Below are 18,534 nucleotides of genomic sequence, written 5' to 3' on the forward strand. Positions count from 1 at the left end.
ATGCATCTGATGCTGACTCAGTGTTCACACTGCAAAGAAAAACCTGCAGCATAAAGTCGCAGGGCACAGGTCAGGTTGGCTCGGGCGTTTAAAAATAGTAGTGTAGACGTTACCACTCCCACCTTGTTGAGTTTCAGAGCCTGGGCTCCAGCCCGAGTGGGAATGTCTACACTGCTATTTTTAGACCTGCAGCCAAAGCCCCATGACCCCGAGTCAGTTGACCTGGGCTCAGAGACTCAAAGCCATGGGTTTTTCTCTGCAGTGTAGACATACACCTCATTAGCCTGCTGCTTGCTTAGGTGATTGCCAAGACTAGCCAGCTGATGACCTGCAGAGAACAGTGTGGCACTGTCAGGCTAGTGCTGGCTTGGCAGGGGCTATCACAGTGATCATAAATGGAGTCAGTGGTGGGTGAATTGCAACCTTGCTAAGCATGAATGGAGCAAGGTCACTGGAACCCAATAGCAGGAAAAGTAGGGGAACAGCATGTGTCACTACGTGCTTGGTTTCCAGAGACCATGCTTAGATAGGGAGCCCCATAACAAGGTCCGAAGTTTGACTTTATATCCCTCTCTGGTGATCCCTACCCCTGTAAAACTCCTTCTGGAAGGAACCAGCTGCAGTAAACAGACCTGCAGCTGGAGGCTAAGCTATATGAGTTGGTTTCTCAGCTTCATTATTGCGTCCGAAACAGATGGATGTTGTTTCCTGAGAGGTTCCGGAGGCACAGAGCCCTCCGACATACAAGGTATTTAGATGAATGTTGTCACATGCATGCTCTTCCTCTAGCTGAGTGGCACCTGCCAAGAGGGCACAGCGGGTGCAGGAAATGGCTGCTCTCAGAGGAGTTCCTCCCCCCCCTCCAATTCTTATTCAATTCAGAGAGCGGCCTGAGCAAACACAGTCGCTTCTCATCTACTTCCTCCTCTCAAAACAAACAAGGTCAGGGTGGGAGGTTTCAAGAGCACTCAGCCTTGGCCAATCACAGCTCTCATTGAAGGAGGCTGCCATTACTTTGGCTAAGGCCCAGTGCTTATGAAAATTCCTCCCTACATGACACTGGTCCCCTAGCAGCCCCCTGCACTGCTAACCTCTCTAACAAGCTGTTCTCCGCTACTTCCCGCATGTTCCATTGCTTCACCTTTTACGTATTATTCAACAAAGAGGGTGACAAAATGTGTAAGCTCTCCAGAGTCAGGCCCATCTTTTTGTTCTGTTTTGTATGGCGTCTACCACTGTGCGCTCCTGATCCTTGACTGGGACCCTGGAGGCAATGCAAATAGGCACAATACAAATAGGTCATGTAATCTCACTTTTTAACATGAAGAAAGCAAAGTCCCTTCCAACCAAATGACCTCACAGCCAGGACAACTCGTTTTCAAAGACAAGATGGGCTGTCTTAGCCCATTGCTGTTCTTTAAAGGGCGACAACTTAATTGTTTTGAAACTGAATTTTTTTTCCAAATCATTGTAAGACAAAGATACTTTTACTCCCTTGCTGATGGTTATAAAGGTCTTTTCAGTTGGGCAGTTTCTCCAAGAAACAGTGAAATGGACTCCCGAGAAAGTCCTGTCAAATGCACAAATGGAAGGGAGTCAAAGGCCCAGCTCCACAAAGAGGCTGGGGCATCCACAAACCCTGGCTTGGATGCCTAGGCTATGCATGGGCCCTGAGAATGAGACCCACAAAAGCCAGCACCAATAGCAGACACCGATGAGAGGGGTGCGTCCTAAGCCCGACCCGTCTCAAGAGTTAGGCACCTATGTCCAAGCTGGATGGAGGCACCTGTCTGTGCTTGTGATTCACCGCTGGAAACTCCTCTTCTGGACGCAGGTGCCTAAGCAGTTTCTAGCAAGAACAGCAGCGGTGCACTTAACTCCACACAAAATGGCAAGGGAAGGGCTATAAGCACGTAAATTCCTTTGTGGATCTGGGTCTAACTCTTCAGTGTTAGTGATCTCAGGGGTGTATGGAACGTGGTAGTGGGTACCATGTTTTTCTAGACAGGAATGTGATTTTAAGATGACTGTGCTCCTTTAATCTCTCCCCCATGAAGACCGCAACACTGTTTTCACATCTGTTCTTTCCTTTTATTGAAAAAAAAATCATTTAGAAAAATGACAGTTTATATCAGGGACACAACTGAACAGAATCTCAATACGAAATATGCCAGTTGGACAAATATGAAGGACATTTACAGCTCTAAAAATGCCATTGCTTTTATTTTTCCACCTTGTCGATAAATTTCGTGCTCTAACATACAGAAGTAGCATATTTGCAGTCTCGATATTTTTCCCTTCCAATAGATAAAAGGATTTGATATAAAAATCGATCCCACCCACCCACTCCCCAATCAGATAAATATAAAAATAAAGAAAACACTTGTTTGTGAATGGACAGAGTTGTTTTATATAAAGGTTTTGTCCTGAATTCCTAACAAAGATTCACTATGAAAAGGATAAAATGAAGTCAGCGAAATGTGAATGCTAAAATCCCCCAAACACTGCATGGCACAGAGCTACATACTATAAAGCACTGCCAGGTAAAAAAGGAGGAAGTCAATACAGCGTTGAGCAAAAACCTCCCTCCTAAAGGTCTTTGATAGGTCAAATGTCATCCATCATCATCTCAAAAGTGACAGAGCAACCTGAAAGGCAGGTTAAACACTGCAACCACACAGATCAAGACCGTCTGTAGCTAGGCATTAGCTTCAAGATCTCGGATCCAAGTTTAAAAATCCTGCTTTATCCAGAATTAAATAGGATTTCAGGACAAAAACAGAGGCAAGTAACATTCTTTGCTATTTCACTTTATTTATTGGTATTAATTTAGCATGATCCACGCAGGAAGATAGCCATTGGAATAGTTATTTTGTTTTTCTTTCCGTGGCCAAACTGTCATGAAGCTTGGAGATTTCCGGTTCGTAGGCCTCCATGACCAATGTTCCATTGTCATCAAAGAATTTAGCGATAGATTTGGTGAACTCTGCTTCTCTCGGCTGTTTGGTTTTCCCGCTGATGAAAGTCAATTTCAGAGTGTATTTATCATCAAACCTTGAAGGGACACAGAAAGAAAACCCGAGTCAGAGTTTAGAGAGGGGCTATTGGGCTGAGAGCCTAGTAGCCAAAAGAACACCCTGAATTTGAACAGTGTCACATGCCACAGCAACCCTCATCTTCACCACAGGCATACAGCCCAGGTCCCAGCATGCAATGCTCTACCTTATATGCACAAAGATGCTGCAATATGCAGTATCAGTAAATTATACCTCAATATTAAAGGGTTTTTTTAATGCTCTTTTTGGGGTTAGAGCTTTCTGAAATTAACATTAGAGTTAAAATAACCAATAAAATTCAAACTTCTCCATGGCTGTTGATTCCTCTGACTGTACTGCTATTTTAATTCTAACAGGGTGAAACTGACGCAGATGTTAATGGACAAGCTCTTGAATTGTAAGCCTGCTTTTTGGTAAGCATCAAAATGCATTTAAGAGGCAGTTTTGCTTGAAATTAACTTGTTTTACATTTCCTTCAGACAGATGAGTCCTGGATTCGTAGGAGAGATTCTAGTCTCCCTAAGCAACTAGCATTAACCTCATTTCTTTTTTGGTAAAAGTGCTCAAATGACACAGTGATAATAAAAACCTAGGCAGAAAGGCCCGTCCATTCCTGAGTCTGCAAACAGACAAAATTAAGTGTTTTCTTCACATGTCAGTAAAGATCAATCTCTCCATGTCACTGTGGACCTGACTTCCTGAAAATGGCAGCATCCATGCCATGAGATCAGTTCAACAGCCATGGAAGATTTCCACGTGTTTCTAGGTGTTTTTTTTTTTTAAATATGTATCTATATGATCTTTTAAGGAAAACTGTGTTTTTAAGCCAAAGATGAGGCTGAGTGGGCCACATAATGCCTCCCTATTTTAAATGACATGAACCAATTCCACGTAAGCATTTCCTCTGCCCTTAAAAGTGAACTAACATTGCTTCCACTCCCTCACCCACTTCCTTCCTGCTCTGCTTTCATTATTTCAGTTAATAAAATGCTTGTGTCTCCAAAAGTCTGACTGTTTTATACTTTAATTAAAATATATTTTACAGGCCAGGAATAGAAAGCACAATTAAATCACAAACAGGGAGCCAACCATCTCTCCCTACATGCGTATATATCAGGGGTCAGCAACCGACAGCACGCGTGCCAAAGACGGCACGCGAGCCAATTTTTAATGGCACGTGGCTGCCTGCTGGGACTCCGTGTGCCATTAAAAATCCTGCCCGGTGCGGCAAGCCGCGGGGTTCGCGGTCCCGGGCTGGAGCACCGGGCCGAGTGCAGCAAGCCGCCAGCCCCTCTCCCGCCTTCTCCCCTCCCCTGGAGCCCTGCCGCCGCGCACACAGCGCTCTGGGGGCCGGGGCTGCGCGCTCCCATGGGGCGGGAAAGACACTCCCAGCTCACCCGGAGCCCTGCCGCTGCGCGCGCAGCGCTCTGAGGGGCAGGGCTGTGCACTCTCGCAGGGTAGTGTATCTGGCTCTGCTTGGAGCCTCAAGGTAAGGGGTCTGGGTCTGGGGGGGTTGGTGAATAGGGGGTGGGGGCAGTCAGGGGACTGGGAGCAGGGTGGATTGGATAGGGGGTGGGATCCCGGGGTGTGGGGGGGTGTAGGATGAGGCATGGGAGTTCCGGGGTCTGTTATGGGGCAGGGGGTGGATAGGGGTCATGGCAGTCAGGGGACAGGGAGAAAGGAGGGTCCTGGGGAGGCAGTTAGGGTGGGGAGTCTCTGGAGAGGGTGGTCAGGGGGCAAGGACCTTGGGGGGGTTGGATGAGTTGGAAGTTCGGGGTGGGGGGGCTGTCAGGAGGCAGGGGTGTGGAGAGGGGTCGTGGCAGGCAGGGAGCAGGTTGTATGGGTCGGGAGTTCTGGGGTCCTGTCAGGGGGTAGGGAGCGGTTGGGATGGGGCATGAGAGTCCCAGGAGTCTGCCTGGGGGTGGGGGTGTGGATAAGGGTTGAGGCAGTCAGGGGACAGGTAGGGGGTAGGTTCCTAGGGGGGCAGTCAGGGGACAAGGAGCAGGGAGGCTTAGATAGGGGATGGGGTCCTGGGGGGAAGTTAGGGGCAGGGGTCCCAGGAGGGGGTAGTCAGGGGACAAGGAGTGAGGGGGTTGGAGGTTCTGAGGGGGGCAGTCACCCAGCCCTCTGCCCTGAGTCCTGACCCCCCCACACACCCCTCTGCCCTGAGCCCCGCAACCCCACCCCCACCCCCCCAGGCCCCTGCCCTTGACCCTGTACCTCCCTCATACACGCCCAGACCTCTGCTCGACTTCTTCACCCCCCCCACCACCCCAGCCCCTCCTCTGCCCTGACACCTGCGCCCCCCCCCACATCCCCAGCTCCCCCCACATCCCCACCCTCACCCTGAGCACCAAATGGGAGCTCCTGCACCCCCCCCATTCCTACCTGCACCCCTTGCACCAAATGGGAGCTGCCCAGGTAAGTGCCCCCACACCCAAACCTCCTGCCCCAACCCTGAGCCCCCTCCCTCATTCTAGCTCCTGGCCAGACCCTTCACCCCCAGCCCTGTGCTCAGTGCAGAGAGAGGAAGAGAATGGGCCAGAACCAGGGAGAAGGTAGGTACCCACTCTGTGTGGGCAGGGCCGGGACCCCAGACCGGCAGCGAGCTGAGTGGATCCGGCAGCCGGGATCCCGGCTGGCAGGAGCTGACAGATGGAACCCCTGAGCGGCAGTGGGCTGAGTGGATCCGGCAGACGGGATCCCGGCTGGGAGGAGTCGGCAGATGGAACCCCTGAGCGGCAGTGGGCTAACCTGCACAGCCCGCTGCCGGTCTGGGGTTCTGGCTGCTGGACCCTTGCCAGCCGGGGTCCCGGCCGCAGGCCCTGCTCAGCCCGCTGCCGGCCTATCTGAACAGAACCCCAGACCAGCAGCAGGCTGAGCGGGCCGGCGGCATAAGATCAACATTTTAATTTAATTTTAAATGAAGCTTCTTAAATATTATGAAAACTTTGTTTATTTTACAATACAACACTAATTTAGTTATATTATATATAGACTTAGAGAGAGACCTTCTAAAAAAATATTTAAATGTATTACCGGGACGTGAAACCTTAAATTAGAGGTTCTGAAAGGGGTGTGTGTGGGTGTGGGGGTGCCCCCCATCTCTTTTGGTGTCATATCTGACAGCAGCCAGTACCAGATGTTTTAAAAGATACAGGATTCCTAAATTCCTTCCTAACCCATCAGTCAGTGATTGGTTTATGCCTGAAGCATGAGGCTTTATATCCCTTATTCTTTTAGCCTATCTAAGCTAACTCTCTTCATTTAAAAAGTTTCTTTTTTGAATCATGCTAAACTCTGGGGTCTCATGAGTTCCACATGTTAGTTACAGGAGACAGAAAACTGTATACTGCATACAAATTTTAGCCATCTCAAAACGAGAAATCATGACAGGAGCTAAAGTAAAAGCAACTAAATGTCCAATACTGCAATCTACATTCATGCAAATAGAGTTAACGGGTCTACTTTTCTAAAGGATGAAGAATCAGGCCTAAGTGACTAAAGGACAGAAGGAGTTGACTTAAAGAGCAAAAAGACTTAATTTGGCTAAGTAATGGCTTACAAAAGGGGATGTAACGACTTACAAATACAGAACCTAAAAGGGTGCAATATAGAGCGGTGGTTCTCAACCTTTTTGGGCTCAAGACCCATTTGTAAATATTTATGGCCTGTCGCTACCCAGTGAATAGTCTGGGGGTGGAGGCCCTGGGATGGTTTTGGTCATGTCCTGCCCCTGCCCCCAGTTGGGTCCTGCCCGGCACTCATCCCACAGTGGCACATTCAGTGCTGTGGGGCTGGCTGGGCTTGGCTCTCCACTTCGGGCGTTGCAACCTCCAGGGTTGCAGCGCCGCTCAGGTTCGGCCCGCCCCCCTGACTGGACCAAATTTGTTTGTGTGGAGTCGTGATCTGGCTCCTCAAGTTGCAGTGCCACTGACTCAAATTTGGCCTTCAGAACTGGGCAGCTGAACAGTGGCGACTGCTGGCCAGGCCTCCAGCTCTGAAGGTAGCACTGCCATCAGCAGCAGTGCAGAAGTAAGGGTGGCAATACCATACCTGCTACAGGGCTCTACCAACGGTCTGAGAAACACTGATACAGAGAGCAGAAAATATCTGGGGTGATTCCATGTGGGTACTAACGGCAATAGAGCACAGGGAGAAAGACAGGCTCTAAGGAAGCAGGTCTCAGACCATTCAGGGCTTTTGATAGAACCAACACTTTGAATATTGCCTAGAAGCCAATTGGGAGGCAATGCAGTGCATGACACAGATGTAATACATAACCCTTTGCATAAGACTTATGCCACAGCAGCTATTTGGCTCCTGTGCTGCTCTGAGTAAATCTGCACAGAGAAAGGTGACAGACCCAACAGGAAGCAGAAATGACATTCCTGCCCCTCTGTAACTACAGTAAGTAGGCAAATCACAGGCCTCAGCAGGGCGTGGATGTTCTGTCATTATGGTCCTTTGGTACTGTGGTTCTAGAAGCAACAATACCTTTTTAGACTGGAGGAAAGTTGCCAGATGTCATCAGGGTCCATCCCCGCAGGATCCTTTCGATGTGCTACCAGGAAAATGCTCTTCTCCTTGTATGAGGTATAGATGGTCAGGATTCCCATCATCACAAAATAAGTTCGGGAAAGTTAAAGAAATTAAGGGAATACGAGAGCCATGCAACAGTAACAAGTAGGACACGTGAACAATGGAATGCACACAAATAAATGATTGATCTCTACACAGCATTTAGGGTATTTAATTGCTTTTGACAAGATCATTTAGAGCTCAGGTTTTGGTTGACATTTTTATTAGTATGAACAAGTTAAATGCAAATATAACGTGTCAATCTCTAGCTCTTAAAAATCTTCCCACTGCCACAAGACCACAGATCAATGCTTGAAGTGACATGAATGGTGGGCAAAAGTTTATCAGAACCTCTCTTGAATGAGATTTACCAAGGAGTCAGATAGAAAAATCAAAAGATTAAAAGACAATTAAACGTGACTATAAAAGACTAAATGGTGTTTTCAATTACTTGACTGAAATTTCATTGGCAACATCTAAAGGAAGCCTCATGAAAGCCTGAGGCAGAATAAGCAGTGGAAATAATCCTTGTGTCTAGGGTCACACAGAAGGTCAGTGGAATAGTAGGGGTTAGAAGCCCAAAACTCCTGGCTCTCAGCTTTGTGCTCAGTTTACCAGCCCACACTGCCCCCCGAGACGATCTGCACAATTCAGAGACATTGCTGTATATACAGAGATATGTTGCACCCTTTAGCCATCACTCTGAACATGGTATCCTGAATTGTCTGCAGTAACTCCTATAGCCAAAAAGCAGCAACAAAGTCACAGAATGACAGAGAACATTTATCAGAGTAACATTTATCATTCAAAAACAAAACAGAATGATAAATGTTACTCAATACTTCAGATTTACTAACTGTTCTCTAAATGTAACTTACATTTATACTGTGGCCTCTTCCCAATTTTTATGCTTGATGGCAGCCTCTGACAATTGCTCCTGCTTGCCATTTCACTCCCAGCACCTGACCTGTAGTATCACAGGAAGCAGCTGGTGCTATAGGAGTCTGTTTACAGAAATACAAGTTTCTTATGCTAAAATATCGAGGAAGTGGACTTGGATGTCAAAATAAAACACTGAAGTAGAAACCCGGTAAGTCCCACTGTCTGTGAAATTCAGACAGGACCTATCAATTTTACTTCTATGTCTGCTAAAAGAGGGAAAGACAATTATGGATTTTTTTTTTTTTTTTTACCTGGTTGGGGGAAGACAAACACACGTCTTAAACCTGCAGCACACAGGAAAGGATATGATACCACACAGAAAGCGAGAACAGGTTTAGATTCAGGAAAGGGATGCAGATAATCCCAAATCAAAGCCACGACGGCAAAGAGACAGGAGACTGTGCAGATGATGAGGCGGCCATCAATCAAACAGAAATTCTCCACATACTTGTACTTTTCCAGGAGAACCTGATGGGAAAACAAAGAGCCCAGTTTATTGTACACTTGGCTACTTTTACAGATGGCTTCCACAGACAAATTAATTCTCTATAGATGCACTAATTTCAATTGCATAATTCAGATGATTTTAATTAAAGCATCAGAAAGGGGAAAACCAAATTCAGGAGCATCACAGAAACAGCAGTAAACGTGATGAAAATGCTGCAACTTTAGATATATTTTATATCTAATTTAAATAGTCTTTAAATGTACATATATTCTTTAAACTTTTCACTGACACGAGTGAAAGCCATTTTAAGGCTAACTAGCCAATTTTATTAATGCAAAATGACACAGTAATTGAATTGGAAGCATCTAAGAAAGCAATGATTTCTGAGTCATTCACAGCTCTAGGAGACTACCCACTGAATCGGTGGGCAGCGATCGATCTATCGGGGATCGATTTATTGTGTCTCGTCTAGATGCAATAAATCGATCCCCGAACGCGCTCCCCATCGACGGAACTCCACCAGGGCGAGAGGCGGAAGCAGAGTTGACGGGAGAGCCGTGGCCGTCGCTCCCGCACCGTGAGGATGGGAGGTAAGTCGAAATAAGATACGTCGACTTCAGCTACGAGAATAGCGTAGCTGAAGTTGACACATCTTACATCGACACCACCCACCCCACCCCCAGTGTAGACCAGGCCTCAGTAGGAGTCTGATCCTGGAAACGTCTGCGTGCAGATCTATCATTGACTTTCATAAGAGTTCTGTACAGAGCGAGGCTCCAAGGTGGAATCCGTGAAGGGACTCAAGTGTTGCAACACTGAGGGCACCTAGAAAAATCACAGGAGCAACAGTGCAACCCCCTCCAGCTGGGTTAGGAACCTAGGCTCCCCATATGATGAACAAGGAGAGACAGGCACCTAAGAAAGGCGATCCACCAAAGCCAGCCTGCTAGGTGCGGAACCACCTAAATCAACCTAGTTGGGGATTGGTCCTGCTTTGAGCAGGGGGTGGGACTAGATGACCTCCTGAGGTCCCTTCCAACCCTGACAGTCTATGATTCTAAGCCAACCAGAGGGGGAGGAGGAGGGAGTGCTAATCCCTGCCCTGCTCACAGATACAGACTCCTAAGTCTGGGCTGCAGGGAGGCGCTCAGTTCTGCTTGGGAGTCACAAACTAGGAGATAGGTGTAAATTGTGTGCAGGACTTGAAACAAAATGGCCAAGGAGGGGAGGGCGAGGAAGACGACCTCCCGTACTACCCATTAGCCTAGTGGCTAGGGTACTCCCCCAGGATAGGGGAGACTCCTAGATCGTGACCTTCCTCCTCCTGAGGAGAAGATGGGATTTCAACAGGGATCTGCCATCTCTCTGGTGAGTGCCATAACTACTAGGCTACACAGGCATTCTAATTCGGTCACTGGCCCAATTAATATTGAAGTATTCCATTGCTTAATTCAAGTGGTACAACTTCAGGAGGAGACATTGAGGAAATCGCAATAGAATATCCCATAGCCTGGTAGCTAGGGCACTCACCTGAGAGGGGCTGCTCCCTGTTCAAATCCCTTCTCCTGCTAAGGGTGGTGGGACGACTTGAACTGGGGGTTCCCCACACCATGGGTGAGTACCCTATCCACTAAGCTAAAGGTTATAAGGGAGGTCTTTCCCACCCCTGGCTGTTTTGTGTGGGCACCTCAGGTGAGTTTGATCTGGAAGGTGTGCTCAGAGGGTGCCAACAGGATTGGGCCCTCGCATATGACTTAGGGGACTGAACCTCTGTCTTTCCTGGTTTGTGAATGGCTTTGGGGCTGAGGTGGGGATAAGCCTCCAAATACCTACCATGAAGCAGCAGCGCATATGTCCAGGAAGGAAATAGGCGCCCAGGTGCCTAGAGTGAAGCAGCAGTGAGCACACCCAGAAGGAAAAAACTTAGATGCCAAGTGAGTTTAGGCATCTACTGGGTTAGGCAGCAGCCAAGTGGGAGTTTTGTGCCTCACAATAGTGCCTAAAAACGGAACTTAGGCACTTAAGTACCTTTGTGGATCCCACCTGCAGTGATTTCAAAAGGCCCATCAGGAGGCTAGCAGTCAGTCAGTCAGAATTTACCTTTTTGGCAGAATCATCCAAAGAATTTTTCACAGCTGATCCATCCCACTTGTCAATTTTTACTGGTTTGTCATCAATCCTCCACTGCAATGCAAATTGAGAAATCAAGTCACTTCCATGCACTTGGCATGTGTAAATATTTTATTTGTTTCTATACTGAATAGGAAGATAATAGCAAATGATAGTTCAAAATCAAACTCAAAGGAAGTGCTCCATAGCAAGTATCTGTATATGAACGACTGTCCAAAGATTAATAAAATCTAGTATCTATTACACAATTGTGCTGCAGTACTGTAAGTGGATTGCACCGCAATTCAACATGATGTTAGACCTTCCAACCAGGCTTTTTTCAAAGCAGACTTCAGATTTAGTAGATCTTATTGCTGTGGCCATGATATACCAAGTTTTGAAAAGGTTTAATCTGATGAGTCTCATAAACAGTGCTGTAGAAATGATCCCGTAAAGAGACAATTTAAAATGGGGAGTGATTTTAATTTCAGTTCTATGCTTGCCTTTATCAACAGATGCCACTGATAGGAATTTTAATGATGTTAATTCTTTTCCATCAAATCTTCCAAAGTACTTGCATTTGCTATGAAAACTCTCTCTCTCTCACACACACACACACGAAATTTGAGGGGGGAAAAATCAGGAATCTCATGAGGACAATTTAATGGCACATACAAAAAAGAAGAAACGACAATTTTCTCACTCAGACCCTAGACCAGCTGTTCTCAAACTGTGGGATGGGACCTCAAAGTGGGTCGCAACCCCATTTTAATGGGGTCACCAGGGCTGGTGTTAGACTTGCTGAGGCCCAGGGCTGGAGTCCCACCAGCTGGGACTGAAGCTGAAGCCCAAGCCTGACCGCCCGGGGCCAAAGCCAAAGCCTGAGGGCTTCAGCCCTGGGCAGTGGGGCTCAGGTTACAGGTCCCCCACCTGGGGCTGAAGCCCTTTGGCTTTGCCTTCCCACCCCCCTACCCAGGGCAGTGGGGCTTGGCTGAGCTCAGACTTCAGGCCCCCCTGCTGGAGTCGTACAGTAATTTTTGTTGTCGGAAGGGGGTTGTAGTGCAACAAAGTTTGAGAACCCGGCTTTAGACTGAGAGATTTTTTTAAGAAAACAAGGACAAAAATAATCCCCACTTTTAACCCAGCTATACGCTGGCCATCTAGCCACTTGGCAGTGTGAGCTAGTGGAAAAGAGCACTGGACTGGAACTCTGGAGACCTGGATGCTATTCCCAGCTCGGCCACTTGTGTGCCGAGTGGCCTTGGGCAAGTTACTTAGCCTCTCTGTGCCTCAGTTTCCCCTATGTAAAACGGGGATAATGACTTTGACCTCCTTTGTAAAGCGCTTTGAGATCTACTGATAAAAAGTGCTATGTACGAGTTGCGTATTATTATTACATTCAAATTTTCCACAAGTTGTCGCCCAGTGATGCGACGCTACTGCTTATGATGGACCAAGTATAACTGCATGTGTGTAATGAAAGAGTTAACTCCCTCCCTAAAGTTCATAAAACTCGTAGCAGTATCTGTGTTACATTCATTTGGCAGTACTGCTTTGAGCTGCGTGTATTTTAAATGGCCTGATATTTCGATGGGACTTGGACCACATGTTAGATCCTGATGGGGAAATAATACAAGTTCAGAATATCTCCTAAGGTGAACTTCACAAGATGGTTTACCAATTTAGTGTCAGAGGAGCACAATTCTCTCTCTGGTTAAAATAAATTATTTTTAAAAAGATGTTTGCCCTGATTTACTTCTACAGGCACTGAAAAATAATCATACAATTTTGCTCTGAGACACACAGGCATGAATCGCTGAATGCCTAAGAAACTTCAGCACATGTGCGAGTGCAGGAGCTAATTTTACAAGGCAGCATAGTAACGGGCCCTTTGTATTTAACTCAAAGGGCCAGTAGTGAACATAGCCCTTGTTTTGGGGTAAGTTTAAAATAGAAGATATTTATGGAAGGCCACTGGACCCCGATTTTTACAGCAATGCTAAGGTTAGTATAGAATGAAGCATAGCTGAGAAAACCTTTTCCTACAGATTATAATGGCATACGAGTCAATGATTTTTAGACAGAGGGGAAAGTGAAAAAGGTTGAGGGGGAAGGATTTCTGATTTTCTTTCTAATAACTAGATTGGTAGCCAAACCTCAAGTAAGCTTCACATCCCCAAACCACCACCTGAGTCCCTCCATCCCTCCTTATCTGTTGTCAGAAAGAGAAACCAAAAGGAGCTAGAAGAAAATAATTCAAAATGTCATGCCTGCACACAAGCATTTCCTGTGCATCCTTCTCCAGAACATCCAGGCTCCATTTCTCAATTAGGGGGTGGGGAAGGGTGGGGCAGGGGTGGAATCCAAAAGTTTTGTGGGAAGTCACTTGCCTACAAGCGGTTGTATTTTCATTACTAGAGCCTTAAAATGTATTACTGTTCCAAAAAGAAATTACATAAAAATGGCAGCTTCTTATGCTACAGATCTGCTGTGTCTGTCACTCAAGTGTCAAAAATAAGTTACTTCTGTTAGACCTGCAGAGTCAACATAGACTAGCTTGATCCTATTCTGTTGCTGATGTACAAACTAGAACTGTGAACTGTCAATTGCAGGACCATGTTCTATCCTCTATTACACCCATAGAACCCAATGGAACCAACAGTGTTACAAATAGGCAGAAGTGTCATTTGACCTGCGTGATGAAATACAAGAAGAGAGGCTGAATTTTCAGGGCTGATAGAAAAACTAGCTTTTTATTTGAGAAACTGAACAAATTTGATACAACCGGTAACTTCAACAAGCCATATAAAAGTCTCTTTTTGGAACTGATCTGCCCGCTTTGAGATGAACTATGAAAAATCAGAGAAATTCTCAATTATACCTGTGCGCCCTTTATTACATTACCAGAACAAATATTTTAGCTACAGAATTGCTTCACATTTCTGAAGCGACATTATTGCTCACTGCTTTAGTAACCGAGTGCCTCACATTAATGAATTTTGCCTTAACCCAGTGGGTTAGGATTTACCCCACTTTTACTTTTTTTGCTTTTTTGCATCAGTGAATCTACCCCCATGCCAACCCTAGAAAATACACAGCAGTTTGTTCAGGACGCAGCAGCAATGGAGAAGCCCTGCTGACAGGTGGTAATCTCTTCTAGAGGCTAGGTACAGTAGAATCTCAGAGTTACTAACACCTCGGGAATGGCGGTGGTTCGTAACTCTGAGTAAAACTTTATGATTATTCTTTCAAAAGTTTACAACTGAACGTTGACTTAATACAGCTATGAAACTTTACTATGAAGAAGAAAAATGCTGCTTTCCCTTTATTTTTTTAGTAGTGTAGGTTTAAGATAGTACTGTACTGAATTTGCTTTCTTTGTTGGTTTCTGCTGCTGCCTGACTGCATCTTCTGGTTCCAAATGAGGTGTGTGGTTGACTGATCATTTCATAACTCTAGTGTTTTGTAACTCTGAGGTTCTACTGTACTTTTATGCTTCCACCCCTCCCAGTACCCAAGTGCTTATAGTAACACCAAGACTCATTTGAGTAAACTACCATGTTAATCCTTCCTCAAAGCTCACTCCTGCATCTCAGCAAGTTAACACACACAAAATATACCCTATTATGGAAGGAATTCAACATGTTCACATGTCAGAATTAAGTCACTGCATGATCTTTATCTTAGTCCTTCCTCGCCCCTTTCACCCGGTCATTCTTATTTTATTAGATTGGGGCATTTTTAAGAGAGTGACCTTGTCTTTTCACATATTTCTAGGAGGCACACAGCACATGTTGGGGTGCTGCAGACATAAATAATCAGATGTCTTGCAAGGATAAGCAAGGATCTTCCTGCACAAGTTTGCTCCAGTAAAACCCACTTGTATACTACATCCAACCCACAGCCTTCTGTGACAAGGACTGAGTGAAAGTGACACCCAAGTTCTTAAACCACCTCACTGTCGGGAAGCAAGTCTCCTCAACAAGCAAGGGGCATAAATGAGGAAACAGCAGATACTCTATCTTATATTTGGAAGTAATTTCACCAATGGGCCGCTACTACGTGGAACAACAGGGTAGCTCAGATCAGCCCTCAAAAGATGATATATGTCAAATCCCTAAGGATGACAGCATGTCATCACCACTAATTGACTTCCATCTTACACTACAACATCAGAAGAGAGGGTTTCAGACCTTGAGGGTGGAACGAACACCTGCATGTTTAAGGATGGTTGGGACCCTCTCCTCCACATGAGGTTAAGTAGCCAAGAGGAACAAGTCAGCATTGTATGTAGACTATGGTTGTAATAAAACTATTTCAACTCAACTAGAGAGACAGTCTGTCAGGCTGTGGCTATCAAAATCCAAAGGGCTGGACCTGATCTAGCTTATCGTCCAAGATGAACTGCAAGCCCTATTAATGGAGCAAGACTGTATGGAGTAGTCAGTATGCATAGTACCCAGAAAAGTTCTACCTGACAGTATATTTATAACACACTAGATGTGTGCTAAATATTTGTCTCTTGCCATGGCCATACCTCCTGACCTTAGTCTTAGCTCTTCCGTAAATCTGAATAAAAACCCTTTGTAATCAAAGATATTCGGACACCAGCAGTTCTCCAGATATCGCCTCACCAACATGTACCCCAACTGCTCTGCTCCCTGAGATCCTCAGGTTTCATTAAAGCCATCCGAAGCATCCCAGAAAGAATCAACATGGCTGAGAAAGACCAGGTCTCAAGTAAGAGTGTGTGCACGCATGCAAACAGAAATCCTGAGGAGGATACAGCAGATTATAGTTAGGGTTTCCAACAGATTCAATGCACTGTTACTGAATGACTCAGTTTCTGCACCAACTGGACAGCCACCATTTCAGACGATAAAGATATTTATATTCCCCAGCACACATTGGCTTTAGTTGCACTTTAAATAACCACAATTAAGTGCTTACCAAGCACATTGAAAATAACGAGGATACTTCCAGAAAGCATTACACTAAAAACCACAAACTGCTGCCATTTGAAATCCGAAAATTAAACACATTTGCTTGCAGCAAGAAACCTGGAAGTATTTAATTTAAAAAACCCACATTGTTCATGGCAACAGTTAACATAAGTGTTTTTAAGAGATGACTGCAGCTCTAAAAACCTACAGCCTACAGGATATCTTGATCTCAAACTCGATTGTCTCATTCCAGGCCAAAGTCAAAGCTGGTGCAGAGAAAGGGAGAAATAAAGAGGCAAACACCTTGCCCTTCAAAACTGGGCTGAGATCACCAAACTCACTTCATATTAATAACCATATGCATTAGGCCAGATCGACACTACAAACTTTTCCCGGTATAGCTATGTCTGTCAGGAGTACAATGAGGTACAATCTGTAATTGACAAAACTGTGCCAGTAAAAGCCCCTAGTGTGGACTCAGCTTAAACCAGCAAAACTCACACTTTTGCCAGCAGAGCTTATTTTGCTCAGAGTAAGGTGGTGGTGGTGGTGTGCATTTGGAATAAGCAATGTTGACATAAGCTGAAGTCATACTAGGAGCACTTTGCTGATCTTGTGTAGCTGTACCAGCAATATGCTCCTAGTGTAGACCGGCCTTAGTTTCCTATGTTTTGTTACTTCTGCATTTTACTTCCTACCATACGCTGCACATGCCAGGCAAAGAGACAACACCGAAAAGAAACAAAGCAGAGGGACCAGTTACAGCTGTCCATTATTTCAAATCTGCATTTACAGAACCACACCTCTGTGCTAAGTAGATTCCGATAGCAAAATGCTCCATGAAGCAGGGTTGGTACTAAAGAGTGCCTGGAGAGGAGCATGTTAATTGCAAAATGTAATGTTGGCAGCAGAGGGCTTGCTTGAGCCAAGAGCCCTGTTTCGATGCTCACATTTGGCATGTATGTGCCACAAGCACCATTTCAATGTACATAGGTGAGGAAGCCTTATGGGACCAAAGAGCCCCCCTCCTATATTCACAGTGGGGAAAGGGGAGCACACCTGGGTACAAAAAGCCCTACTTCAATATTCAATAGCTACGTAGAGGTCTCTTGACACTCAGATACAGGGTGTGAACGATGTTCTTCTGGGAGGGTGTGGGTGCCAGGACTCCTGTGCTGAGGGTCACAGAACCAGCCCCAGATGGATGCCTGTGCCCCTGTACCAGGGCTCATGGCAGGTAATGCTCTAAGGGGCCAGGGCTCCCACCTCGGGGTTCAAAGGGGAGAGAGTGCGCCAGGATCAACCTGTGCCCAGTGAGGGGGATCCCGGGGGGAACACAGGAGATGGCTGGAGGGGGACAGGGAGCAGCCTGCACCCAGCGAGGGGGATACCTGAAGGGGAGGCAGCTCGGGGGGGCAGGGAACAGCCTGCACCCCATGAGGGTGGTACGAAGGGGGGGAGAGGAGGCAGCTCTGGCAGGCAGGAATCAGCCTGCACCCAGTGAGGGGGATGCCTGGGGGGGCAGGGAGCAGCCTGCACCCAGTGAGGGGGGATGCCGGGGTGGGGGGAAAGAGGAAGAGGACGCAGCTCTGGAGGACAGGGAGCAGCCTGCACCCAGTGAGCGGGACGTTGGGGGGGGCGGCAGACGAGGCGGCTCTGGGGGGCAGGGAGCAGCCTGCACCCAGTGAGGGGGATGCCGGGGGGGGGCAGAGGAGGCGGCTCTAGGTGGCAGGGAGCAGCCCGCACCCAGTGAAGGGGATGCCGGGGGGGGGGAGCGCGCAAAGGAGGCCGCTCAGGGTGGCAGGGAGCAGCCTGCACCCAGCGGGGGGGGAGGCAGAGGCGGCTCTGGGCGGGGGGGGGCAGGGAGCAGCCTGCACCCAGCGAGGGGGATGCCGGGGGGGGGGCAGGGAGCAGCCTGCACCCAGCGAGGGGGATGCCGGGGGGGGGGCAGGGAGCAGCCTGCACCCAGCGAGGGGGGTGGCAGAGGCGGCTCTGGGCGGGAGGGGGGGGGCAGGGAGCAGCCTGCACCCAGCGAGGGGGATGCCGGGGGGGGGCAGGGAGCAGCCTGCACCCAGCGAGGGGGGTGGCAGAGGCGGCTCTGGGCGGGGGGGGGCAGGGATCAGTTCCGGGTGTCCCCCGCCGATGCCCGCAGAGGCGCCCCGAGGGGAGGGGCCTGGCCCCGGGCTGCAGCGCCTGAGCCAAAGGCCCTTGGTCCCAGCCGCGGGGCGCCCCGAGCCCGCCTTCCCCTCCCCCAGCCCGCTACCTTCTCCAGCAGCCCGTTCTTGCCGCCCTTCGCCGCCATCTTCTCTCCTCCCTCCACCCCGCCCCCTCCCGCGGCTCGGGGCGACCTGTGCGCCGGCGATTGGCTGCGCAGAGCAGCCGCGCGGGGGCTGACGGGATTTCTAGCACGTCTGCCTCCAAGGAAAACGACAGCTTCCGCCGCTTGGGGCACGTG

At 47.7% G+C, this 18,534-nt stretch overlaps 1 protein-coding gene across 1 annotated transcript; it reads right to left on the reverse strand.

The window, feature by feature from the left end:
- Nucleotides 1-2,069: 2,069 nt before the first annotated feature.
- SPCS2 (signal peptidase complex subunit 2) lies at nucleotides 2,070-18,441 on the reverse strand. Its single transcript, XM_045022515.1, has 5 exons — nucleotides 18,343-18,441; nucleotides 11,128-11,211; nucleotides 8,887-9,047; nucleotides 7,554-7,688; nucleotides 2,070-3,054 (listed from the first exon to the last, which is right to left on the reverse strand). Exons 1-5 carry the CDS (start codon nucleotides 18,379-18,381, stop codon nucleotides 2,868-2,870), a joined length of 606 nt encoding a protein of 201 aa, XP_044878450.1. The 5' UTR covers nucleotides 18,382-18,441; the 3' UTR covers nucleotides 2,070-2,867.
- Nucleotides 18,442-18,534: the final 93 nt, after the last annotated feature.

The sequence above is a fragment of the Mauremys mutica genome, chromosome 1, assembly GCF_020497125.1.
Source record: "Mauremys mutica isolate MM-2020 ecotype Southern chromosome 1, ASM2049712v1, whole genome shotgun sequence".
Lineage (NCBI taxonomy): Eukaryota > Metazoa > Chordata > Testudines > Geoemydidae > Mauremys > Mauremys mutica.